The sequence below is a fragment of the Eriocheir sinensis genome, chromosome 64 (genome assembly GCF_024679095.1).
Source record: "Eriocheir sinensis breed Jianghai 21 chromosome 64, ASM2467909v1, whole genome shotgun sequence".
Classification (NCBI taxonomy): domain Eukaryota; kingdom Metazoa; phylum Arthropoda; class Malacostraca; order Decapoda; family Varunidae; genus Eriocheir; species Eriocheir sinensis.
In genome coordinates, this window is record NC_066572.1 from 7,603,714 (window position 1) to 7,631,400 (window position 27,687).

Below are 27,687 nucleotides of genomic sequence, written 5' to 3' on the forward strand. Positions count from 1 at the left end.
ACACATTCTTATACACACTGGTGAAAGAACTCATGAGTGTGAAGTTTGTGGAAAATGTTTCAGTCAGAAGGGTACCCTAAAATTACACACTCTTACACACACTGGCGAAAGAAATCATGAGTGTGAAGTTTGTGGGAAATGTTTCAGTCACAAGGGTACCCTCAAATTACACACTCTTACACACACAGGTGAAAGAAAGCATGAGTGTGAAGTTTGTGGGAAATGTTTCAGTCGGAAGAGTGACCTCAAATTACACACTGGTGAAAGAAATCATGAGTGTGAAGTTTGTGGGAAATGTTTCAGTCACAAGGGTAACCTCAAATTACACACTCTTACACACACTGGTGAAAGAAAGCATGAGTGTGAAGTTTGTGGGAAATGTTTCAGTCACAAGGGTAACCTCAAATTACACACTCTTACACACACTGGTGAAAGAAAGCATGAGTGTGAAGTTTGTGGGAAATGTTTCATTCAGAAGGGTAACCTCAAATTACACCTTGTTACACACAGTGCTGCAAGAAGTCATGAGTGTGAAGTTTGTGGGAAAAGATTCAAACTGAAGAGCATATTGGACATGCACCTCTTCAGACACTCTGGTCATAAAGGGTTCAAGTGCGATGTTTGTGGGAAACGTTTCATGACTAAGTGTGAGATTGTCAGCCACATGAAGGTCCACTTCTCCTGAGGTGCTGTGCTGATTCAGTTCTGCTGTGTGTGTGAGTGCAAGTGTTTGTTGTGGTGGTGCTACAGGGCTGTGTGTAGCACAGAGAACAGAAAATATTCATCTGTTGGAACAAATGGTGACTGTGACGGCATGATCTGTTTTTCACTTTCCACCCCAGGCTTCATGTGGTTGGTGGGTCCTGTGAAAGGTCTGATCTTTTTGGTGACTGTGCTGGGCTGGCTGTTGTGGCCTGGGCTTATTGGTCAAGTGTGTGTGTGTTAATAGTAATAATATAGTGCATTTGGTCTTACCAGCCGCTAAGCTAAAAATGTACACATTATAAACACATTTTAAAGAACAGTAGGTAGGGGTTCAGGGATCTAACACATCAGTGGGAGGTTGGAATGATAGTGGTGGGAGGGTTGAGTGCAGTGTGGTGGTGCCGGGGAGGGGGAGGACATCCTCTTCCAGATGGTGGCAAGGTGTTAGTCCCAAGGTGTGACATTCATGTAGGTGTGAAAGAGGGGTGACGATATGATTGAGCACATGCTACTTGAGTGATGTATGTATATAAGAGAGAAAAGGGGATTATGGTAACAGTTGTGACTGAATGGAATAGGATGTTGGAGAGGGATGTAAAAAGGTTAAATGCATGCAATATTATTTCAGCTGAGGTCATTTTCAAAGCAGACAATTGTTGTCATTCAGTAGATCATGTCATTCTTAATCATCAGAAATCATTTTCAAGACTCAATTCTGACCTGTCACATTGCGTAGATCTTGTCATTCTTAGTCAGTTGAGGTCATCTTGAAGCCAACAATTCTTGTTTCATAGTTCAATTCTTGTCATTTTCCCTCTTTGTGCTCCTCAGATATATTTTTCAAATTAATATCATATTTATTTCCTTTATTTCATTTTGGGAGCAGGCATAAAGGCCAGGTTATGTTAGGTTACCTTATATTTAGTTTAATTAGGTCAGATGAGGTTAGGTTACATTTAATTTGATTAGGGAAGTTAGTTTTAATTGTGTTCAATGAATGTGTAATATGCTTCAGTTATATAATGTGTACTCGCCATTGCCAATGGAGCTTGGGAATAATAACACATGACTTAGTCATTCACTTTTTTTTATTGGATTAACCTGCAGTTTGAGTATTACAGCTTGATGTAGCACGTAACAGCTGATACAGCACAACAAATAAGTAATTACTGAGAAATCATCTATACAGGAAGGTAGTTGGTGTGGAAGAGAAATGGCTACTAACTCTGCCCTGTGCACAGGGGGTGATAAGTGGTGCCACAAAGAGATGCTCAGGGCTGAGAAATGTAAATCAAGTAGTGGTGCATTACAGGTGCCCAGTTTGTGAAAGACTGGACAGGAAACGGAGGAAATAGGTAACTGGAACTGTGTGGCAAAGCAGAAGGAGGAAAGGACCTGCAGAAGCCACTGCCTCAACAGACTATTGGAAATGGTTTGACTATAGTAAGTCTGCTGGTCAACAGAAAATATTCTTAATGTCGTGCCTGGCATGGGCACTCCTTAATAATGTTGGTTAATTATACCTCAAAGTAGAATTAATTGTTGATCACTTAAAGCAGAGAGTAAAATTAGTAGTTCATTTACCAAGTCTAATAAGGCACCGTTATCGCACACAGGATTATCATCTGCCAAATAATATGGGTAGCGTGACTTTAACACTATTACTTAAGGTAAATATATTTGTTTAGAGATTCTGATGATGAACTAAGGGTCAAGGGACAGGATTCAGCCATACAAGACTAAATTGTCGCTCATAACACTTAGAACTTAGTCTAATTATAAACTAACATGTAAACACAAGAAACAAGTAGCACCAACACACGAAGAAAACCTATTGTTATGCCGGACGTGTTACTTGGGTTCCGTGTCGCCGTCAGGAGACTCCGTGGGAGGGAGATATGGAAACACCTTGCACAGCTTCTGTAGTTTAATATTCTTCCTTAGTTGTACAATTCACTCTTGACTCTTCACTGACCACTAGCTTACTATGACTGGGACTAACTCCTCTCGCCCTCTTCTCCTATATATACCGAACAGTACAGTCTAGAACGTTACAGTATATATTAGATTATACAAGAACATGTAGCAAAAATATGTGCGAGTTGGCAACACTTCCCGCCCGGCGCCTGGCCGCGGGGCGCGGGCGGGGCCTTGCTCCCCGCCCCTCTACTCGCTCCTCTTGGAGCCTTCCGGAGTCCCATAGACCCCGGGGGAAGCTTCCAGCACAACACTATCAAGTGTTCCCACTAATATGTGGTAAAAAACCTGCTCATTCAGTCTAACATCACTCATCAACTTAATTAAGCCTTGACTACAACTACTGAGTGTTTGCGCTCCACCGTGGTTACCCCTGATAATGACACACACACCATTTGTCCTTTACCCTCTTTCCTCCTCCCGCACACAACCCCCAGGGCATGCTGGCTTGGGGGACCTTTTCGGTTTGACTGCCGCAAAAATTATGAAACCAAAATACACTTTTCTAATGCAGTTTTTTATGCTCTTTCCGAAAATGTAATTATCTTTTTCGAGAAATGAAAAATAAAAAAAGGTATGGCTATTTAAAGGTGTTTATTTCCTATGTATTTGTTAAGAACACAAAATCTTTAAAAAACAACGTTTTTAAAAAAAAAAAAAGTTATGGCTATTTAAAGGTGTTTATTTCCTTTCATAATAATCTTTAAAATTTAGAATTTTGAAATATTTTCTAGTACCACCTTGAATAAGTCTTGTCCCTCATGCCGGCGACGCCAAATAAATTCACATAGGTAACCATCTATCATTTCACGCTTAGTTCCACAGTGCCTTTTGTTACGGCGTTTCAGCAAATTCCAGGTGCTTTCAATTTGTTGTGTGTGAGCCCCAGTGATAGGATCTACAAAGTTTTCACTGTGATTTACTGTTAAATGCTTAAAGTTGTACCCAGAAATATCCTCTATTTTTTCATATGCCTTCCACATGTCGCTAACGATCGTACTACCTGGTAGAATGTTTTCCTTGATGCAGCTCTCCAGTGTACTCCGATCTCTTCGCTCTACGGCATATAGAAAGACATCTCTAGTTTCTTTACAAACGCCTCCAAACACCCACTGTTCCTTCAGCATTCTTCCTTTATTGTACTTTCTTTTAGCATAGACTGTTTCATCAATTTCCACGGTGCAGTTTGGACCTCCAATCTTTACAGGGTTGTTTAATATTTCATGGGCACACACCTGAAACGAAAACGTTCGGTTAGGTTAGGTTAGGTTAGGTTAGGTTTGTTTAGGTTAGGTTAGGTTAGGTTAGGTTTGTTTAGGTTAGGTTAGACGTTAGGTTTGTTTAGGTTAGGTTAGGTTAGGTTTGTTTAGGTTAGGTTAGGTTTGTTTAGGTTAGGTTAGACGTTAGGTTTGTTTAGGTTAGGTTAGGTTTGTTTAGGTTAGGTTAGACGTTAGGTTAGGTTAGGTTTGTTTAGGTTAGGTTAGACGTTAGGTTAGGTTAGGTTTGTTTTGGTCTCAATGTTAACTTACCTCTCTTAGATAGTTGTTGTAGTCCACAACCGCGTCATGGCTAATACCCAGTTCGTCCCTGCAGAATTTTATGCTCGTGTATTCTTTTGTCCATGCATAGATGAATTCAATGATTTTATTCATGGGCAAAGTAGATCCTTCTAGCCACGTGTTTTTGCGTAGGTTTACTTCTTCCCGGCAACGACCCTTGTGGCATCTCCAGGAAGACCTCTTGTAATCTATGGTCATTGGATGGTGTTTCTGGCACAATTTCTCTTTCGGTATTATTCCGTGGTTCTGCAGAAAGTTGACAGTACTTTCATTGGATTGAAGGTGTTCCCAAAACCACTTTAGACTATATTCGTCGCTAGCCATATTATCTGAGGAAAAAATGAAAATTAAGTTTCTTAATAAATGCATAGGAAATAACCATCTTTAACTGGCCATAACTTTTTTATTTTTCATTTCTCGAAAAAAAGAATTTCATTCTCGGAAAGAGCATAAAAAACTGCATTAGAAAAGTGTATTTTGGTTTTATAGTTTTTGCGGCAGTGAAACCGAAAAGATCCGGCTTGGACCCCGACAGCAGTCAGCCAGCCTACCATCAGACAGACTTACTTCGACACCTCTGTCTGGGGCGATACCTCGTATAGGAGTCCTTAAATATAATATTATAGCCTAGGTATATTGAACACTTCTATGTATGTGAGGCCAGTTATGCTATTCGAAGCAACAAGTTGAAGAGGATGACATGGAGCCAAGAGTGCAGAATGCTGAGATACATGGGCCATGTGAGATGGACAAGTAGGGTATCAAACTAGGTGATAAGAATGTGTGGTGTGGAGGTGGTGCCCCTCTTGAAGATCTGTTAGGCAGCATGTTGGTAACCCTCCGCCACTTGTCAATGGTTGAAAACTCTCAACGTCTTGCAGTGGGAGTCAAGTCCTCTGGATCACCACGTTGTTTTGTTCTTATGCCTCCGACTGTAAGTTGTGCACATTTACATTTGAAAGTAATCTATTACTAACTGCAAGGTCTACATATATGCCTACCTTTTCTCAGGAAAAGAAGTTTCTAATAATTTCCTGCCTGACAACTTGACCAGGAATCTGTGTGTTGTTTCTCACAGGCTGAACTGGTACTTCTTCTGCAGCGATCCACTCAGTAGTTGTACAGGAGCATACAAGAAGTCGCAATCTTCATAGTCTTCTTGGGGTCATACTGCAAACTTCCTCCTGACTTATGTAGGCACCTGCACCTTGACTTGAGGATCCCAAAGGTCCGTTCGACAACGCATCTTGTCCTGCGAGGACTTGTTGTATCGTTCCTCCCCAGGTGTTGTCGGGCTTTTTTTTTTTTTTTTTTTTACAACAAAGCAGGCAGCTCAAGGGCACAAAAAAAGAAAACAATAATAAAAAAGCCCGCTACTCGCTGCTCCCAAAAAAGAATTAAAAGAGGTGGCCGAAAGAAAGATCAATTTCGGGAGGAGAGGTGTCCTGATACCCTCCTATTGAAAGAGTTCAAGTCGTAGGCAGGAGGAAATACAGATGAAGGAAGGTTGTTCCAGAGTTTACCAGCGTGAGGGATGACAGAGTGAAGATGCTGCTTAACTCTTGCATAAGGGGTTTGAACAGTGTAGGGATGAGCATGAACAGAAAGTCGTGTGCAGCGTGGCCGCGGGAGGGGGGGAGGCATGCAGTTAGCAAGTTCAGAAGAGCAGTCAGCGTGGAAATATCGACAGAAGATAGAAAGAGAAGCAACATCGCGGCGGAATTTAAGAGGTAGAAGGCTATCAGTAGGAGGAGGAGAGCTGATGAGACGAAGAGCCTTAGGAACAGAGAGAGGGATAGAATCCGAAAGAGGGCAAAATGGGTACTTCCAAAACTTTATTTGACAACAAAAATAACGTTACTGGAAACGCTGTGCCGAATGGCACACGGGGCACTCATACCAGAGAAGTGAGAAGGAGCAGAGGACTGTGATACCCTCTCCTCAACAGGGCACCCGACGCACTAATACATGCCCGTGAATGAGTTGAAAAATTCGGCCAAGGTTAACTACAGTGAGCGCGAGTTTAAAAAACCCCTTAATTTTTGTGCCAAACGGCAAACGGTTTCCATTCTAGGGTTAAGCAGTATAGGATATACGTTGTCAGGTCCGGGGCTTGTATTTGTTTTAAGGGACTGGAGAGCTTTAAGGACTTCATCGGTAGTTATTACAAAGTTAGGCAATGCCTGCTCAAGAGGAGGAAGAATCTTCCTCCAAGAGAGCGACCCGCTGAGGGCCACTCCATGTATTATTCCTCCAAGGATAAAACTAAGCGTAAGGAAAAGAAAATACAAGAAATAAAAGACCATAAATAAAATGCATAAAAAGTCTCCAATTAGAAAGAAAAGAAAAAATAGGGAAAATAGGCAAATCGGAAAATAGGAAAACCTGAATATAGTGTGAAGAAGAGAAAAAAGAAGCAGATCATCACAAAAGAAGAAGAAAATACGGAAATAAAAGAAAAATGGGAAAAAATATGTACTAAATCAGAAGAGGAAAACAGGAAAATCTGAATCTAGGTACACAGAAAAAATAAAGAATCAAGAAGGACCTAAGAAGATGTGCAAAGAGGAGATTTGATTGATTGATAGTTTATTGTTGCAGATAAACAAGAGGAGAAGGGAAAAGAAGAAAACAGGGAAATAAAATAAAGAAATGGGAAAATAGGTCAATCGGAAAGGATAAAATAGGAAAGTCTGAATATAGGGAGACAGAAAAGTGAAACAATCCCAAGAAGCTATAAAGGAAGGAGAAGAAGAAGAGGAGGAGGAAGCAAACAAGTCCCCTGTGACATCAAGATCAAGGTCGAGGTCCGCCACGTGCCCTGAAGTGCCCTGGCAGTGTTTCTCGTGGAGAAGGAGCCCCTCGGCGTGCAGGCCCCCAGGGTGAGTGTGCGGGTGGTGGAGGGCCAGGGTGTGGACGGGCTACACTTGGGACAGGAAGGAGGGGAGGGCCAGGGTGTGGACGGGCTACACTTGGGACAGGAAGGAGGGGAGGGCCAGGGTGTGGACGGGCTACACTTGGGACAGGAAGGAGGGGAGGGCCAGGGTGTGGACGGGCTACACTTGGGACAGGAAGGAGGGGAGGGCCAGGGTGTGGACGGGCTACACTTGGGACAGGAAGGAGCGGAGGGCCAGGGTGTGGACGGGCTACACTTGGGACAGGAAGGAGCGGAGGGCCAGGGTGTGGACGGGCTACACTTGATCTTGATCTTGATGTCACAGGTGGCTCGGGATTTCTCCCCAGCCAGGCCTTTGTAGCGGCAGCTCCTGTGAAAAGAAAACAAAAAAACATGCGGGAAGTCAATGTTCTCGGGGCAAGATATCATTCCCTACATCTTTCACGCCACATGCCTTCCAAGAACTCTTTCACTGCCTCAATCACTCGTCCACTCGTCTCTCCACTGAGCCCCAGCAGCAGCACCATCCACCCCCTTGCCGTCCTCCCGTTCACTCCACGTCCCATCTCACTCAGAAACACATGCATCATCTTCGTTCTCTACCTGTCATACTTCTTGCATTCCAGCACTACATGCTGCACAGTCTCGTCCACACCCCAGTCACACATCTGGCACACTTTGCTGCGGGACTCAGACCATCTATAGTTCCTTGCATTCACATCCAGACACTGCGCTCTAGCACGGAAAAGAAGATCACCTCCCAGGCTTCCCTCATACCACACCTCACACTTTGGGGCCTCTTTCTCCTTGTACCAGTCGAGAGTTTCCTTTCTTTCCATCTCATTCTTCCACTTGCTCAATCCCTCATCTTTAACTGCCATATCTATCACATTCTTCCACTTTCTTACATCCCACTCAAAACCCTCTCCATTTCTGTTTGTTACTCTCCATTCAAACACATTTTGCCTATCCTCAAAGGGTCGGTACACCCACCTACTTAGCATAACATTCCTGTCTATCATTCGCCCACATTTATTTGCCCATTTGCCATCTCTTATATTCCACAAGTATACTTTTCTTGCTAATCTTGCATCCTCCATTTGTTCCAGTCTCACTTTATATCTCAAGGTTGCCTTTACTAGTCTCTCCCTAAACGTGCTCCATCCCATGTCACCCCTAAGAGCCTCTACTGCTGCAAACCTTGGTGCATTCAGTGCCATTCTTGCTACCCTATTCTGCCCCACTTCCAATTTTTCTATCTCACTGTCATTCCATCTCATCACATCCATTCCATACATAATGCTCGGGACAGCCACACTCTTCCAAACCTCACGGATGACATCATACTTGCTCGCTCTCATCCTCGCTGCACTCCCTAAACGGCCTACCCACTGGTTTGCCATACTTATCTTTACATTCTTGGCCCTGCCGCATCCATTTACCTCCATTCACACCCCTAGGTACTTGTATTCTTCCGTCTGTTCCAACTCATCCCCTTCCAGTCTCCAAGTTGTTCTCTCTCGTACTCTGACCTATTTACTATCATTACTTTGCTCTTCTCACTACTGAACCTAACCCCAAAATCCCTTCCATAACCCCCTACCACATCTAGGAGACTCTGGAGTTCTTCAGCAGACTCACTCATAACCACCACATCATCCGCATACAACAACACACATACTTTATCCTCTCCAATTCTCACTCCTGCATTCATTCTCCTCATTCTGACTGCTAATTCCTCTGTGAAAAGACTAAATAATGTTGGTGATAATATACAGCCTTGTCTCACTCCTCTTTCACTCTTCACCCAACCTGTCTCTAGATCACCTAGTCTATACTTTGCTCTTGTACCAACATACATACTTCTAATTATGTTAACAATCTTATCACTCAGCCCAACTTTTTCAAGCACTCTGCATAACACATCTCTATTCACCCTGTCATAAGCTTTCTCTATATCTAGGAAGCCTAAGTACAGTTTCCCTCCCTCTCTCTTTTTCCTTTCAATCAGCTCATTCACAACAAACATATTATCTTCCGCTCGCCTGTCCACTCAGAATCCGTTCTGCTCCTCACCCAGCACCCTGGCACTCTCAATCCATTTACACAACCTTTCATTCAACACAGCACTAAAGATTTTTCCTATTGAGTTTACCAGAGAGATTGGCCTATAGTTCTTTAATTCCTGCTTACTCTTATGCCTGCCCTTGTGGGTCAGAGTCACTCTACATTCATTCCATTTACTTGGCACTCTCTCTTCTTCCCATACCTGGTTAAATAACTAAGTCATTCTCTCAATCACAGCCTCACCCCCATTTTTGTACAACTCATACGGGATCTCATCTGGTCCTGCTGCCTTACCATTCTTCTGTCTTTTCACATATCTCTCAACTTCCTCCCTACTGATCCTTTCATTCAACTCATTTGCATTTTTCCTGTCCATAGTCGCACATCCTTCTCACACCAAATACTTCCCCTACTCCTCCCATTTCTTTCCAAGACTCCCTAATTGACTCCCTCATTTTCTCCCTATCTGTAATTATTTCACCATTCACCTTCAGACTTTCCACATTCTCACTGTCACTCATCCTCTCACCACTCAGGAATCTATACCACTCACGACCTCACTCAAGCCCTTTCTCTCTCAGGGTCTGAATCACACTTCTTTCACACTGAACCTTTGCACTCATGATCTTCCGCTTTGTCAGTCGTTGGTGTCTCACATAGCTTTCCCATGCATTCTGGTATTCACCCTCAGCTTCTTCGCTTTCTTGCCTCCTTCTCCTCATTCGTCTACACAGTCTATTTAGTCTCTCGTTCTTTCCTAGCTGTCCTAATATCATCGTTCCACCACGGTTTCCTTACACGCTTTCTACCATTTGTTCTCACATACCCTACATGTTGGACTGCAGCTCCTCTCACATTCTCTACGAGCCTTTCATTCAAAGCGTCCACATCATTCAAACTACCCGGCTCCCAATTTCTTTCACTCAAGTCTACCTGAAAATTTTCCCACCCTACATCTCTCAGTCTCCACTTCTTTCTGTCCTTCTCTTTCATTTCATTTCTACCGTTCAGCCCGCACTCCACGGTCAACATATTATGGTCAGACACACTATCAATCATTCCCTCTTCATCTATCCACATGCGAGACACACATTCACGCATTCTCCCATTTACCAGTACATAATCAATCGCTGACTCCTGATTTCTTGCACTCCAGGTCACACGTCCCTCAGCCAGAGTTTCATTCAGGTTCTCTAAGTTCATTTCACTTACAAACTCAGCTAGCATTTCTCCATTCCGATTTATACGTTATACGTTGTCAGGTCCGGGGCTTGTATTTGTTTTAAGGGACTGGAGAGCTTTAAGGACCTCATCGGTAGTTATTACAAAGTTAGGCAATGCCTGCTCAAGAGGAGGAAGAATCTTCCTCCAAGAGAGCGACCCGCTGAGGGCCACTCCATGTATTATTCCTCCAAGGATAAAACTAAGCGTAAGGAAAAGAAAATACAAGAAATAAAAGACCATAAATAAAACGCATAAAAAGACAACAACTTAGGGCATAAAAAGTCTCCAATTAGAAAGAAAAGAAGAAAAAATAGGGAAAATACGCAAATCGGAAAATAGGAAAACCTGAATATAGTGTGAAGAAGAGAAAAAAGAAGCAGATCATCACAAAAGAAGAAGAAAATACGGAAATAAAAGAAAAATGGGAAAAAATATGTACTAAATCAGAAGAGGAAAACAGGAAAATCTGAATCTAGGTACACAGAAAAAATAAAGAATCAAGAAGGACCTAAGAAGATGTGCAAAGAGGAGATTTGATTGATTGATAGTTTATTGTTGCAGATAAACAAGAGGAGAACGGAAAAGAAGAAAACAGGGAAATAAAATAAAGAAATGGGAAAATAGGTCAATCGGAAAGGATAAAATCGGAAAGTCTGAATATAGGGAGACAGAAAAGTGAAACAATCAAGAAGGAGCCAAGAAGCTATAAAGGAAGGAGAAGAAGAAGAGGAGGAAGAAGCAAAAAAGTCCCCTGTGACATCAAGATCAAGGTCGAGGTCCGCCGCGTGCCCTGAAGTGCCCTGGCAGTGTTTCTCGTGGAGGAGGAGCCCCTCGGCGTGCAGGCCCCCAGGGTGAGTGTGCGGGTGGGGGAGGGCCAGGGTGTGGACGGGCTACACTTGGGACAGGAAGGAGGGGAGGGCCAGGGTGTGGACGGGCTACACTTGGGACAGGAAGGAGGGGAGGGCCAGGGTGTGGACGGGCTACACTTGGGACAGGGAGGAGGGGAGGGCCAGGGTGTGGACGGGCTACACTTGGGACAGGCCGGCGGGGAGGGCCAGGGTGTGGACGGGCTACACTTGGGACAGGAAGGAGGGGAGGGCCAGGGTGTGGACGGGCTACACTTGGGACAGGAAGGCGGGGAGGGCCAGGGTGTGGACGGGCTACACTTGGGACAGGAAGGAGGGGAGGGCCAGGGTGTGGACAGGCTACACTCAGGACAGGAAGGAGGGAGGGCCAGGGGTGTGGACAGGCTACACTTGGGACAGGAAGGAGGGAGGGCCAGGGTGTGGACGGGCTACACTTGGGACAGGAAGGAGGGAGGGCCAGGGGTGTGGATGGGCTACACTTGGGACAGGAAGGAGGGAGGGTCAGGGTGTGGACGGCCTACACTTGGGACAGGAAGGAGGGGAGGGCCAGGGTGTGGACAGGCTACACTTGGGACAGGAAGGAGGGAGGGCCAGGGTGTGGACAGGCTACACTTGGAACAGGAAGGAGGGAGGGCCAGGGTGTGGACAGGCTGTACTTGGAACAGGAAGGAGGGGAGGGCCAGGGTGTGGACGGGCTGTACTTGGGACAGGAAGGAGGGGAGGGCCAGGGTGTGGATGGGCTGTACTTGGGACAGGAAGGAGGGGAGGGCCAGGGTGTGGACGGGCTACACTTGGGACAGGAAGGAGGGGAGGGCCAGGGTGTGGACAGGCTGTACTTGGGACAGGAAGGAGGGAGGGCCAAGGTGTGGACAGGCTACACTTGGGACAGGAAGGAGGGGAGGGCCAGGGTGTGGATGGGCTACACTTGGGACAGGAAGGAGGGGAGGGCCAGGGTGTGGATGGGCTGTACTTGGGACAGGAAGGAGGGAAGGGCCAGGGTGTGGACGGGCTACACTTGGGACAGGAAGGAGGGGAGGGCCAGGGTGTGGATGGGCTGTACTTGGGACAGGAAGGAGGGGTGGGCCAGGGTGTGGACGGGCTGTACTTGGGACAGGAAGGAGGGGAGGGCCAGTGTGTGGATGGGCTGTACTTGGGACAGGAAGGAGGGGAGGGCCAGGGTGTGGATGGGCTGTACTTGGGACAGGAAGGTGGGAAGGGCCAGGGTGTGGATGGGCTGTACTTGGGACAGGAAGGAGGGGAGGGCCAGGGTGTGGATGGGCTACACTTGGGACAGGAAGGAGGGGAGGGCCAGGGTGTGGACGGGCTGTACTTGGGACAGGAAGGAGGGGAGGGCCAGGGTGTGGATGGGCTGTACTTGGGACAGGAAGGAGGGGAGGGCCAGGGTGTGGATGGGCTGTACTTGGGACAGGAAGGAGGGGAGGGCCAGGGTGTGGACGGGTACACTTGGGACAGGAAGGAAGGGAGGGCCAGGGTGTGGATGGGTACACTTGGGACAGGAAGGAGCGGAGGGCCAGGGTGTGGACGGGTACACTTGGGACAGGAAGGAGGGGAGGGCCAGGGTGTGGACGGGTACACTTGGGACAGGAAGGAGGGGAGGGCCAGGGTGTGGACGGGCTACACTTGGGACAGGAATGAGCGGAGGGCCAGGGTGTGGACGGGCTGTACTTGGGACAGGAAGGAGGGGTGGGCCAGGGTGTGGACGGGCTGTACTTGGGACAGGAATGAGCGGAGGGCCAGGGTGTGGACGGGCTGTACTTGGGACAGGAAGGAGGGGAGTGCCAGGGTGTGGAAGGGTACACTTGGGACAGGAAGGAGGGGAGGGCCAGGGTGTGGACGGGCTGTACTTGGGACAGGAAGGAGGGGGGGGCCAGGGTGTGGACGGGTACACTTGGGACAGGAAGGAGGGGAGGGCCAGGGTGTGGAAGGGCTGTACTTGGGACAGGAAGGAGGGGAGGGCCAGGGTGTGGACGGGCTGTACTTGGGACAGGAACGAGGGGAGGGCCAGGGTGTGGATGGGCTACACTTGGGACAGGAAGGAGGGGAGGGACAGGGTGTGGACGGGCTACACTTGGGACAGGAAGGAGCGGAGGGCCAGGGTGTGGACGGGCTACACTTGGGACAGGAAGGAGGGAGGGCCAGGGTGTGGACGGGCTACACTTGGAACAGGAAGGAGGGAGGGCCAGGGTGTGGACAGGCTGTACTTGGGACAGGAAGGAGGGAGGGCCAGGGTGTGGACGGGCTGTACTTGGGACAGGAAGGAGGGGAGGGCCAGGGTGTGGATGGGCTGTACTTGGGACAGGACGGTGGGCAGGGCCCGGGTGTGGACGGGCTTCACTTGGGACAGGAAGGAGGGGAGGGCCAGGGTGTGGACGGGCTGTACTTGGGACAGGAAGGAGGGGAGGGCCAGGGTGTGGACGGGCTACACTTGGGACAGGAAGGAGGGGAGGGCCTGGGTGTGGACGGGCTACACTTGGGACAGGAAGGAGGGGAGGGCCAGGGTGTGGATGGGCTGTACTTGGGACAGGAAGGAGGGAAGGGCCAGGGTGTGGACGGGCTACACTTGGGACAGGACCTAAGACATTGACTGACTGTTTCAATGGATGTCCTGGGGCAGGTGCGGCCAAATTGGGGGGGTGTCTGGTGTGTTATCCCTCCTTCAGTTTGTGGTGATGGGTTAGGCACTTGCTTCTTCAGTGTTAATTATGTAGTACTATCTCTTCGTCTTTGGAGGGAGTAGAGTTGCAGAGTCTTGAGCCTGTCCCAGTAACTCAGATTTTTCATTGAGTTCAGCTTCCTTGTGAAGACCCTTTGTGTCTGTTCCAGTCGCTTGATATTGTACATTTTGTGTGGGGACCACAGATGGCACAGGTATTCCATTTTCGACAACACCAGGGACTTACAGAGCGGGAGGAGGTGTTCGGGTTCCCTCGTCTTGAAGGTGCAGAGTATCCATCCTGTCATCCTGCTGGCCGTCCTTGTGATGTCAATGTGCTCAGTGGGTGAAAAGTCATTACTAACTAGTACCCCCAGGTCATGTACGGAGCTCTTCTCTGCAATTTCTTGACCTTTCACCTGGTACTGTGATCTTGAGGTGGCCATTTTCCCCATATCTTATTAATTCAACTTTATTTTTGTTCAAAGACATGTTGTTGTCCTAACCTAACCTAACCCAGCCCTAAAATTTCTGTGGCCTGCCATGACTGACAGCCGCTGCCCACTGCTGGTGGAGGAAGGGGGAGGGACATTGCGTCGCCTTCTTTACACATAGGTATTTTAAGACAACCCATAACAAATACATCATTTTTCTGTTGGTATCCAAGGTGGTGGCTGAGTGGTTAGCGTGCCGGTCCAGTATTCACTGCGTCGTGGATGATTTGGGTTCGAATCCGCCGCTACAACCTGGGATTTTTCAGTCACCGCCGAGTGGCCCAAGACCACCCACATGCTGTCCTGAAGACCACCCATCAACGTGGACTCTAAAGGAACTGTCAAAGGGAAATCAAGAATGAGCTTCCGGGCGCAGCATGAGCCAAGAATAGACGGCGCCAGTATAAACACTTGCCTGCACCACGTCGGGCTTGGGCCAACCACCACTCTTCCTATGGCTATTTATTACCTACAAAAAATGGAAATGTGTACATTTCAGGATAAATAAAAGTACGATGAAAGAGAAGGTTTTTGCCTTAGGCCAGTATTTATGTTATGACTACAGTACCCTCTCCAGTTTCGTGCTCGCTTCATTCCGAAGGTGTAGTGCTAAACTCGAGGGTCGCGAAACTCAAGGTATTGAAAACACTGAAAAAGCGCTTATTTGTTCCGACCCGTGGAGTTTTTTTTTTTTTTTATGTGGCTTATGGCGCCGGTAAACTATCCATCTGAGCCTAATGGTCGGCCCCGAGCCTGTCATGGCGCAGGCAACTGTTTATAGTGGTGCCATTATAATTGGGTCATGCTGCCCCCCGGAGCTCACTTTTTTTCCTCCTTTACTCCCTTGTTATCTCAAAATACGTACCTTGGAAAAAGAAAGGAAACAGAAAGAGAGAACGGGTCATTTTAAAGCCACAGATGAAGCCTTACGATTGGCTGAGCTCTGAAAACACGCTTGTGATTCGCTGGGAGTCCAATGACGTCATTGCCGGCGCTCACCCAATCAGCGGCCTCACTGCCTTATTAACCCGTAGGCCGTAGACCGTAGGGTTGCGCTATGCCACCACCGCCTACAATTAGCTCGAATTAGGCGTTTTATGGCGAGCCCTTTTTAGGGTCCACAGTACCACAGCCACGACTCGTGAAAGCCTAAAAAGGGTCTGCCCACGTTCTCGGGTTAAGGAGGGCGCCCGGGGGGGTCCCTCCTGGGCACACAGTACAAAGGAACACAAAGGAAGAACAAACAACAGCAGACCTGCTGGTCCTTACGAAGTTATTTGTGACAAGCTACATTAACTATCTAATCAAAGGTGGAAGATGAAGGACAGCAAATGCGATGGCTCCTCCCCACCCCCCCATCCCTCCAGCCAAAGCTGTCAGGAAAGGAAAAAGAACCATGCAGCATAGAAAAACTGCATGGAATTTATGTAGGAAAGAGGAAAGAACTACCATTACTGCTACCACTAACCGGGCGATAAAAGTGGACAAAGACACCAGTATTCGAAAGAACTTAACGTTATTATGACAATGAGTAATATCTTAGTTGCTGGTTGGATTCAAAACACTTGTCTAATCTATTCTTGAAGGCCGTAACTGTTGTACTATCAACGACATCACAAGGTAGAGAGTTCCAAACATTAACAACTCGATTGAAGAAGAAGTGTTTAGCTTCGTGCAACGAGAATCTTTTACCACTTATCTTCAAATTGTGATTTCTTCTTGTTCTATTTGATCGATCAATTGTAAAGTAATCTTCCGCATTAATATCACTGAATCCTTTAAACATTTTAAACACTTCTATTAGATCGCCTCACATTCTTCGTTTTGGTTGGCTGAATAAATTTACTTCTTGAAGCCTTTGTTCATATGACAAATTTCTCAACCTAGGAATCATCTTTGTTACTCTTCGTTGGACCCATTCCAACTTTTCTATGTCTTTTCTGTAGTAGGGAGACCAAAAATGTACACAGTACTCTAGATGGGGTCGAACCAACGAATTATACAGTTTTAATATTACTTTTTCTGATTTATTATTAAAGACTCGTCCGATGAAGCCAACCAATTTGTTTGTAATTATAACTGCCTCTGAACAATGCTGACCGGGCTTTAAATCGCTTGATATAGTGATTCCAAGATCCTTTTCTTTACTTACTGCAGAAAGTTGTTGGCCATTCATTACGTACCGAACGCGATTGTTATTTTTTCCGATGTGTAACACTTTACATTTATCAACGTTAAATTTCATTTGCCATTGATTGGCCCAACGTGCAAGTCGATCTAGATCTGATTGCAAAGCTTCTTCGTCGAGTGTCGCAGTTACTTTACTAGCAATTTTTGTGTCATCAGCAAATTTTGATACTTTGCAAGTGAGCCCATCATCGATATCATTAACATAAATTAAGAAGAGCATGGGGCCAAGCACTGATCCTTGAGGTACGCCGCTTTTGACATCGAGCCAGTTAGATGTAACATCGTTTAGAACTACTCTCTGTTTCCGCTCAGAGAGCCAATTGTGAATGTTACCCAAGATACCGTGCGCCAGTAGTTTGCTGAGCAATCGTTGGTGGGGGACCTTATCACATGCCTTTTGAAAATCCAGATATATGATATCTACTGATCTGCTTTCATCGAACACCTCAAAAATATAGTGAAAAAAATCAAGTAAGTTAGTCAAACACGAGCGTTTACTACGGAAGCCATGTTGCGAATTATTTATTATATTGCTTTCTTTGAAGAATTTCACCATATTGTTGGGAATGATAGTCTCCATTAACTTACAAACAATCGATGTCAGGCTAATTGGTCGATAGTTTCCTGGATGAGACCTGTCCCCCTTTTTGAAAATTGGTGTGACATTTGCAAGTTTCCAATCCGACGGAACTTTTCCAGCTGTTAAAGATTTATTGAATATGATGGAGAGCGGTTTACAAATTTGATGTTTGATTCCTTTTAAGACCCTAGGGGTAATTTTGTCTGGACCAGGAGCTTTGCTTACTTTAATCTTTTCAATTTTGCGTAAAATGTCACTTTCTACGATGAGCACGCCACTTAACATCTTTTCGGCCCTTCTAACCTCCGGCGGTTGAGGTGATAAACAATCTTCGTCAGTATGTCCTATGGCTTTGAAATTTTAGTATGTTGTTTGTTGGTGTAAGTGTATGACATTCTGTGAATTTTGTGAAATTTGGGTGAATGTGTAGAGGAGACTCAAACAAAGCATAAAATCTTATTTTTGTTTCACAGACTTTAGTTGAAAAAAATATACCATAGAAACTTTGTGTATAGATCTACATTTATCATTTTGTAATTTTTTTCATTTTTTGTTCTGTCTTAAAAAAATTGAAATTCATTTTCACTAATAATTTTCTCCACTTTTTCTCCCATTTTCTTTTTACATTTCTAAAAAATGTACAAAATGAGAAAAATTGCCGTTTAGTTGTAGATTATATTGATACCTTACAAAAGACTGTCAGACGTTTTGTCGATTTTGTGAAATTTTTTGAAGTGTAAAAAACAAATTTTCAAGATTTTGGCTCCTTAAGATTTTTTTTTCCATTTCATGTGTCTTGCCATTTGTATTCATTTGATTGTCATGAAATGTTCACATATGATTGTTTATACCTTGTTCACTTACTGGGCCGCCAGTGTGCTGAGCAGATGTTTCACTTGTTGCATATTGGTACATCTGTGGCCCGAATAGCCCTTTCTATAAACTTTTACAAACATGAGTATATAAACAATTTGTGGGTAAATTTGTATTTATTATGACTGCAGATGTGTTGCAATGGTACCAGGTAATAAGTTCAAAATGATAAGGTAATAAATATATAGCTATGTAAAGGCATCCAAAATACATTTAAAGTTTGGTGACATTTTGCTTCCAAATATAAGCATTTCATTATGTAACAGTAATCAACTGTAGAGGCAAATGCCCCTCATATCAAACAACGTAAAAAAAAATAAAAAAAAATCCTAATAAATGAAAATTTTGCTTTCATAACAGAAAAAATAATGCTCCAGATCACTACTTACTAGTACTTGGAATATTAGATTATCCCAATGGATGATTTATTATAGTGTATTTAACTGAACTGTAGAGGGAAATACCACTCCGCAAATAACGTAAAAAAAAAAAATCCCGATAAATTTAAATTTTGCTCATAACAGAAGAAAATAATGTTCCCCATCCTGCTCTTCATCTGTTTCTAACTCGTCACTTTCCTCGGAGAGCTCATCATCTGGGTCATCTGAACTGACAAAAAACCTGAATCATCTGAATCACCAGATGAGGTATCCGATCGCCCTCCTTAAAAGACGGTCGGGTTCATTTCTGTTGAAAAGGAGGGAAAAAAACATTACTAATAGTTTTTTTATGTACAGCTCATCAAAATGTAAGATATTGTATCGACACAAACTCATATAATAATCATAAAAACTACACCAAATAGCAGAACAAGACTATATCGTCAGTGCTTCGCAAACTGGTACATATATGCGCCAACCCATGCCTGGTACATTGGTGCGCCAATACGCGGCAGAGGGAAAAAATATTAGTGGTCCGCGATTTGGTATATATTTGTACCATGGATTTTTACACTATACTACAGGCTATCCTCTCATAATGGTACATAACTCCTCTCTCTGCAAAAGTCCAATGGACACTGGCGTGGTGGGCGCCGTGAAAGTTCCACGGAGCAGGCAAGAGCGCTGAGTTGCCAAGCGCGATTAATGTGTTAACAGGCCTTAAAACTATCAAGCTTGCAGCTTTGGTCGCTGGATATTGTCCATTTACGTGTAGTTCTGTCTTAGTATTGTTACGAATATCGCTTCAGATTTATTTAGGTTAGTTCAAAAGACATATTTATCAATGAATATATTATTGCATTAGCTTATTATCAGTACACGCACTATTTGCCTGACCCGGTGGCCTGTGGCTTGCCTTCGGTGCACCCACCACCGCCCTGATCCCTCCCACCAACTTCAGTTTCCTTACCAGTCTTTTTTTTTTTTTTCAGCACATGACTTTGTGTCCCAATGTCCACCACTGGTGTTAGTGTTGAAGTGAGGCATCGAGACAGTTGCTGTGGTCAGTACTTGTTCCGTCCCTGCTGCCGCTGACTTCAGGACTCCTTGGTGCATCCCTCGCCTTGCCTGCTCAATTGGTCACTGAGTGTGGCTTTGAAGCAACCTCGCCGCCTTCTCCAGCATCTCTGAGGTTCCTCAAGGCCAGCCAACTCCTCACATCCAGAGTAGTGTTGCAGTGGAGGCTGCAAGGCGGGACAGCAGCTGGAGTGGCTGGGATCAGCAGGAGCAGACTGCTACTGGTGTGAGGTTCAGGAGTGATAAAAAACACTACCAACACAACCAACAACAACAACAACAACAACTGCTGGCCTCTTCATCCACAAAGGGGGAAGTTTGAATTTCAGAAGTGTGAGAAGATCTGAGAATGAGAGCAAGTTTACTGACCAAAGCCAAGAGTGTGAGAAAAGACATGCAGGGAAGGATGACCTCAACAAATACACCCACACACTCTGGTGTAAGACCTCATGAAAGTCGGGAGTGTGGCAAAAGGTTTAGTAATAGGAGTAACCCCAAACATCACACCCTTACACACACTGGTGCAAGAAACCATGAGTGTGAAGTTTGTGGGAGATGTTTCAGTCAGAAGGGTCACCTCAACACACACACCCTTACACACACTGGTGCAAGAAATCATGAGTGTGAAGTTTGTGGGAAATGTTTCAGTCAGAAGGGTCACCTCAACACACACACCCTTACACACACCAGTGCAAGAAATCATGAGTGTGAAGTTTGTGGGAAATGTTTCAATCAGAAGGGTCACCTCAAATTACACACTCTTACACACACTGGTAAAAGAAATCATGAGTGTGAAGTTTGTGGAAAATGTTTCAGTCAGAAGGGTACCCTCAAATTACACACTCTTACACACACTGGTGAAAGAAATCATGAGTGTGGAGTTTGTGGGAAATGTTTCAGTCAGAAGGGTACCCTCAAGAAACACACCCTTATACACACTGGTGAAAGAAATCATGAGTGTGAAGTTTGTGGGAAATGTTTCAGTCACAAGGGTCACCTCAAATTACACACTCTTACACACACTGGTGAAAGAAATCATGAGTGTGAAGTTTGTGGGAAATGTTTCAGTCTGAAGGATACCCTCAAGAAACACACCCTTACACACACTGGTGAAAGAAATCATGAGTGTGAAGTTTGTGGAAAATGTTTCAGTCGGAAGGATACTCTCAAATTACACACTCTTACACACACTGGTGCAAGAAATCATGAGTGTGAAGTTTGTGGAAAATGTTTCAGTCAGAAGAGTAACCTCAAATTACACACTCTTATACACACTGGTGAAAGAAATCATGAGTGTGAAGTTTGTGGAAAATGTTTCAGTCGGAAGAGTAACCTCAAATTACACACTCTTACACACACTGGTGAAAGAAATCATGAGTGTGAAGTTTGTGGAAAATGTTTCAGTCGGAAGGATACTCTCAAATTACACACTCTTACACACACTGGTGCAAGAAATCATGAGTGTGAAGTTTGTGGAAAATGTTTCAGTCAGAAGGGTACCCTCAAATTACACACTCTTACACACACTGGTGCAAGAAATCATGAGTGTGAAGTTTGTGGAAAATGTTTCAGTCAGAAGGGTACCCTCAAATTACACACTCTTACACACACTGGTGAAAGAAATCATGAGTGTGAAGTTTGTGGAAAATGTTTCAGTCAGAAGGGTCACCTCAAATTACACACTCTTACACACACTGGTGAAAGAAATCATGAGTGTGAAATCTGTGGAAAATGTTTCACTGAGAAGGGTACCCTCAAGAAACACACCCTTACACACACTGGTGAAAAAAATTATAAGTGTGAAGTTTGTGGAAAATGTTTCAGTCGGAAGGGTAACCTCAAATTACACCTTGTTACACACACTGATGCAAGAAGTCATGAGTGTGAAGTTTGTGGGAAAAGGTTCAAACTGAAGAGTATATTGGACAGGCACGTCTTCAGACACTCTGGTCATAAAGGGTTCAAGTGCGATGTTTGTGGGAAACGTTTCATGACTAAGTGTGAGATTGTCAGGCACATGAAGGTCCACTTCTCCTGAGGTGCTGTGCTGATTCAGTTCTGCTGTGTGTGAGAGTGCAAGTGTTTGTTGTGGTGGTGTTACAGGGCTGTGTGTATCACAGAGAACAGAAAATATTCATCTGTTGGAACAAATGGTGACTGTGACGGCATGATCTGTTATTCACTTTCCACCCCAGGCTTCATGTGGTTGGTGGGTCCTGTGAAAGGTCTGATCTTTTTGGTGACTGTGCTGGGCTGGCTGTTGTGGCCTGGGCTTATTGGTCAAGTGTGTGTGTGTTAATAGTAATAATATAGTGTATTTGGTCTTACCAGCCGCTAAGCTAAAAATGTACACATTATAAACACATTGTAAAGAACAGTAGGTAGGGGTTCAGGGATCTAACACATCAGTGGGAGGTTGGAATGATAGTGGTGGGAGGGTTGAGTGCAGTGTGGTGGTGCCGGGAGGGGGAGGACATCCTCTTCCAGATGGTGGCAAGGTGTTAGTCCCAAGGTGTGACATTCATGTAGGTGTGAAAGAGGGGTGACGATATGATTGAGCACATGCTACTTGAGTGATGTATGTATATAAGAGAGAAAAGGGGATTATGGTAACAGTTGTGACTGAATGGAATAGGATGTTGGAGAGGGATGTAAAAGGTTAAATGCATGCAATATTATTTCAGCTGAGGTCATTTTCAAAGCAGACAATTGTTGTCATTCAGTAGATCATGTCATTCTTAATCATCAGAAATCATTTTCAAGACTCAATTCTGACCTGTCACATTGCGTAGATCTTGTCATTCTTAGTCAGTTGAGGTCATCTTGAAGCCAACAATTCTTGTTTCATAGTTCAATTCTTGTCATTTTCCCTCTTTTTGTTCCTCAGATATATTTTTCAAATTAATATCATATTTATTTCCATTTATTTCATTTTGGGAGCAGGCATAAAGGCCAGGTTATGTTAGGTTACCTTATATTTAGTTTAATTAGGTCAGATGAGGTTAGGTTACATTTAATTTGATTAGGGTAGTTAGTTTTAATTGTGTTCAATGAATGTAATATGCTTCAGTTATATAATGTGTACTCGCCATTGCCAATGGAGCTTGGGAATAATAACACATGACTTAGTCATTCACTTTTTTTATTGGATTAACCTGCAGTTTGAGTATTACAGCTTGATGTAGCACGTAACAGCTGATACAGCACAACAAATAAGTAATTACTGAGAAATCATCTATACAGGAAGGTAGTTGGTGTGGAAGAGAAATGGCTACTAACTCTGCCCTGTGCACAGGGGGTGATAAGTGGTGCCACAAAGAGATGCTCAGGGCTGAGAAATGTAAATCAAGTAGTGGTGCATTACAGGTGCCCAGTTTGTGAAAGACGGGACAGGAAACGGAGGAAATAGGTAACTGGAACTGTGTGGCAAAGCAGAAGGGAGGAAAGGACCTGCAGAAGCCACTGCCTCAACAGACTATTGGAAATGGTTGGACTATAGTAAGTCTGCTGGTCAACAGAAAACTATTCTTAATGTCGTGCCTGGCATGGGCACTCCTTAATAATGTTGGTTAATTATACCTCAAAGTAGAATTAATTGTTGATCACTTAAAGGAGAGAGTAAAATTAGTAGTTCATTTACCAAGTCTAATAAGGCACCGTTATCGCACACAGGATTATCATCTGCCAAATAATATGGGTAGCGTGACTTTAACACTATTACTTAAGGTAAATATATTTGTTTAGAGATTCTGATGATGAACTAAGGGTCAAGGGACAGGATTCAGCCATACAAGACTAAATTGTCGCTCATAACACTTAGAACTTAGTCTAATTATAAACTAACATGTTGTTGTGCTGGAAGCTTCCCCCGGCGACCATAGGCCTCTAGAAGGCTCCCGGAGAAACGAGCAAAGGGGCGGGGAGCAAGGCGAGCCGTCCGCGCCCCACGGGGCGCGGCCAGGCGCCAGGCGGGAAGTGTTGCCAACTCGCATATATTTTTGCTACATGTTCTTGTATGATCTGAAATATACTGTAATATTCTAGACTGTACTGTTCTGGATATATATAGGAGAAGAGGGCGAGAGAGGGCCAGTCCCAGTCATAGTAAGCTAGTGGTAAGTGAAGAGTCAGAGTGAAGTGTACTACTAAGGAAGAATATTAAACTACAGAAGCTGTGCAAAGTGTTTACATATCTCCCTCCCACGGAGTCTTGTGACGGCGACACGGAACCCAAGTAACACGTCCGGCATAACAATGTAAACACAAGAAACAAGTAGCACCAACACACGAAGAAAACCTATTGTTATGCCGGACGTGTTACTTGGGTTCCGTGTCGCCGTCAGGAGACTCCGTGGGAGGGAGATATGGAAACACCTTGCACAGCTTCTGTAGTTTAATATTCTTCCTTAGTTGTACAATTCACTCTTGACTCTTCACTGACCACTAGCTTACTATGACTGGGACTAACTCCTCTCGCCCTCTTCTCCTATATATACCGAACAGTACAGTCTAGAACGTTACAGTATATATTAGATTATACAAGAACATGTAGCAAAAATATGTGCGAGTTGGCAACACTTCCCGCCTGGCCGCGGGGCGCGGGGCGCGGGCGGGGCCTTGCTCCCCGCCCCTCTACTCGCTCCTCCCGGAGCCTTCCGGAGTCCCATAGACCCCGGGGGAAGCTTCCAGCACAACACTATCAAGTGTTCCCACTAACATGTGGTAAAAAACCTGCTCACTCAGGCTAACATCACTCATCAACTTAATTAAGCCTTGACTACAACTGCCGAGTGTTTGCGCTCCACCGTGGTTACCCCTGATAATGACACACACACCATTTTCCTTTACCCTCTTTCCTCCTCCCGCACACAACCCCCAGGGCATGTTGGCTTGGGTCCCGACAGCAGTCAGCCAGCCTACCATCAGACACACTTACTTCGACACCTCTGTCTGGGGCGATACCTCGTATAGGAGTCCTTAAATATAATATTATAGCCTTGGTATATTGAACACTTCTATGTATGTGTGGCCAGTTATTCTATTCGAAGCAACAAGTTGAAGAGGATGACATGGAGCCAAGAGTGCAGAATGCTGAGATACATGGGCCATGTGAGATGGACAAGTAGGGTATCAAACTAGGTGATAAGAATGTGTGGTGTGGAGGTGGTGCCCCTCTTGAAGATCTGTTAGGCAGCATGTTGGTAACCCTCCGCCACTTGTCAATGGTTGAAAACTCTCAACGTCTTGCAGTGGGAGTCGAGTCCTCTGGATCACCACGTTGTTTTGTTCTTATGCCTCCGACTGTGAGTTGTGCACATTTACATTTGAAAGTAATCTATTACTAACTGCAAGGTCTACATATATGCCTACTTGTACTCAGGAAAAGAAGTTTCTAATAATTTCCTGCCTGACAACTTGACCAGGAATCTGTCTGTTGTTTCTCACAGGCTGAACTGGTACTTCTTCTGCAGCGATCCACTCAGTAGTTGTACAGGAGCATACAAGAAGTCGCAATCTTCATAGTCTTCTTGGGGTCATACTGCAAACTTCCTCCTGACTTATGTAGGCACCTGCACCTTGACTTGAGGATCCCAAAGGTCCGTTCGACAACGCATCTTGTCCTGCGAGGACTTGTTGTATCGTTCCTCCCCAGGTGTTGTCAGGCGTGCAACTGGGGTCATCAGGAATGGCTCCAGAGGATACGCAGTGTCTCCTGTGAAGTTGAAAATTCATTAATCCATTATTTATCATTATGAAATGCATGAAAACTATCTTAAAATTCTATTATATCTATTGCTGTGGTTGCCATCTTTATCTCATGACTGGCCTATTCACAAAGTACCTGAGTTATTTTATCAATGGCCCTTGATTGGTCCATTCCAACACCGTTTCCAATAACACCTTGAAAGCTGCCACTCGCAAAAACCTTAATGCAGCCAGAACCTGGGTGTGTGTTGGGAGTGCATGTGCCCTCCTGGTTCTCCTTTCCAGGTGGGGGCGCAGCTCATCGCAGAGCCTGATGATTTCCTGACGGGGAAATCTATACACCTGCAACAGGTGTTCATCACTGACATGTAGTGGGTCGACTGGGTCCCAATATCTCCTTTCCCTGCACAGTCTGCGATTGAAAATGTATGCCGCAACAAGCTCCATCTGTGGAACACAGAAATAACTACATTACTACAGAGGACTAGAACATACGGTAATTATTTAAGACACATAATTGTAACCTAATTAAATGGCCCTTAAAAGGAAAAGAAATATCAATGTTGCTGTTATCTAAAAATAAATTGAGGACGTAAAGCAAATAACAATAATAATAAAGAAAGAAACATGTTTAAAAAATATGAGTACAGCTCCCCGAGCCAAAGCCTTCTTGGCTACACCTAAATCTCCACAATTAATGCACAAACCATGCATGGGTGACATTTATGTGACCCCTGCCACGTTGAAATAGAGCTATACACATGTATGAAGGCTATTACAGGTGCATGGGATAAGAAATATTAATCCAAGCCACCCGAGCCAAAGCCTTATTGGCTACACCTAAATCTCCACAACTAATGCACACATCATGCGTGAAAGACGTTCCTGTGAACCTTGCCCCGTTGAAATAAAGCTATACACATGTATGGAGGCTATAAGAGCTTCATGAGATTAAAAAATATTGATGTATGCCAACCAGGCCACCGCCTAAATCGGCTACACTTAAATCTCCACAACTAACCCACACATCATGCGTAAAAGGCGTTCCTGTGACTCTTGCCACCTTAATGTAAAGCTATACGTAAGTAGGAGTGCAAACACGTACCTTATATTGTGTATAGAGGTGGAGATGTGGATGAGGCGGAAACACTCCTTTAATGGCGACGGGTTAGGACGGAACTGGTCGGATCTAGCCCCGCTTCCGAGCAGTCAGGCTGAGGGGCGACCTGACGTCACAAGATGGCGCCTAGGACGTTTTTTGAACATCGCACAGGGCAGAACTTGCAACCACAAAGGTTGGGCCGGTCTCCAGGACGCCGGCCCACATCCAGGGGGTGCGGAAGAGGAGGCACTCTTGGCGCCGACTCGGACTGCTCCACAACAGCCTGGACCATAGCTTGGTAGTCGGGGTGCCTCCTCTAGCCCTTGATGGCGTCCAGGGTACGGTGGAGCAGCACCTCCCTCAGGATAGCTTGATTCATGGCAGGATGACCTAGGTGGGACTTCTCAAAGCTGGCCATCAACTCCAGTTCCTCAGGGTCTCACCGTGCCTTGGGACGAGAATCAAGCCTCTCGACCTCAGCAGCGTGAAACACGGTCGGGTGCATACGTCTCTCGTGGACGCGGCGCCCACGAAGAGAGGCGAACCGTCGTCCACATACAGGGCAGGTGGCGCCGTCTGCATCGGGACGTCCATCTCCAGCACAGGCAGAGCACTCAGGAAATCCTTGTTGCTAGTATTCCGCAGGTGGTGGCTGAATAGTTAGCGTGACGGCCCCGCGCTCAGGAGCTCCAGGAGGGACCCGGGTTCGAATCCTGGCCGCCGCACAGCTGAGGTTTTTCAGTCACCGCCGAGTGGCCTAAGACTACCCACATGCTGGCCTGAAGACCACCCATCAACCCGGGCTCTAGATAACCTCTCCAAAGAGAGGCTCAAAGATGAGTTCCGGGGGGGCAGCATGAGCCAGCACAAGATGGCGCCACTATAAACACTCGCCTGCGCCAGAACGGGCTGGGCCGACTATCAGGCCCCACCGGCAAGAAGCCTTGGGCCGACCATCGGGCCTCACCGGGAAGAAGCCTTGGGCCGACCATCGGGCCTCACCGGGAAGAAGCCTTGGGCCGACCATCGGGCCTCACCGGGAAGAAGCCTTGGGCCGACCATCGGGCCTCACCGGGAAGAAGCCTTGAGTTACCGGAGCGGTGTAGCTACCGGAGCGGTGTGTGTGTGTGTGTGTGTGTGTGGTGTGTGTGGTGTGTGTGTGTGGTGTGTGTGTGTGTGTGGTGTGTGTGTGTGTGTGTGTGTGTGTGTGTGGTGTGTGTGTGTGTGTGGTGTGTGTGTGTGTGTGTGTGTGGTGTGTGTGTGTGTGTGTGTGTGTGTGTGTGTGTGTGTGTGTGTGTGTGTGTGTGTGTGTGTGTG

At 45.5% G+C, this 27,687-nt stretch overlaps 1 protein-coding gene and 1 long non-coding RNA gene across 3 annotated transcripts; one reads left to right on the top strand and one right to left on the bottom strand.

Annotated features, from left to right (window-relative positions):
* The first annotated feature begins 6,252 nt into the window (after positions 1-6,252).
* On the top strand, positions 6,253-22,626 carry LOC126987360 (zinc finger protein OZF-like). Of its 2 annotated transcripts, XM_050844349.1 has the most exons (3): positions 6,253-6,905; positions 11,053-11,279; positions 19,478-22,626. In XM_050844349.1, exon 3 carries the CDS (start codon positions 19,912-19,914, stop codon positions 21,598-21,600), a length of 1,689 nt encoding a protein of 562 aa, XP_050700306.1. In that variant the 5' UTR covers positions 6,253-6,905; positions 11,053-11,279; positions 19,478-19,911; the 3' UTR covers positions 21,601-22,626. The 2 variants fall into 2 exon arrangements, with proteins under 2 accessions (XP_050700306.1, XP_050700307.1); XM_050844350.1 differs by lacking the exons at positions 6,253-6,905; positions 11,053-11,279 and adding an exon at positions 7,091-7,123.
* Positions 22,627-24,963: 2,337 nt separating this feature from the next.
* Positions 24,964-26,599, bottom strand: LOC126987365 (uncharacterized). Its single transcript, XR_007740817.1, has 3 exons — positions 26,374-26,599; positions 25,506-25,715; positions 24,964-25,275 (listed from the first exon to the last, which is right to left on the bottom strand). It is a non-coding gene; the product is annotated as an uncharacterized LOC126987365 (long non-coding RNA).
* Positions 26,600-27,687: the final 1,088 nt, after the last annotated feature.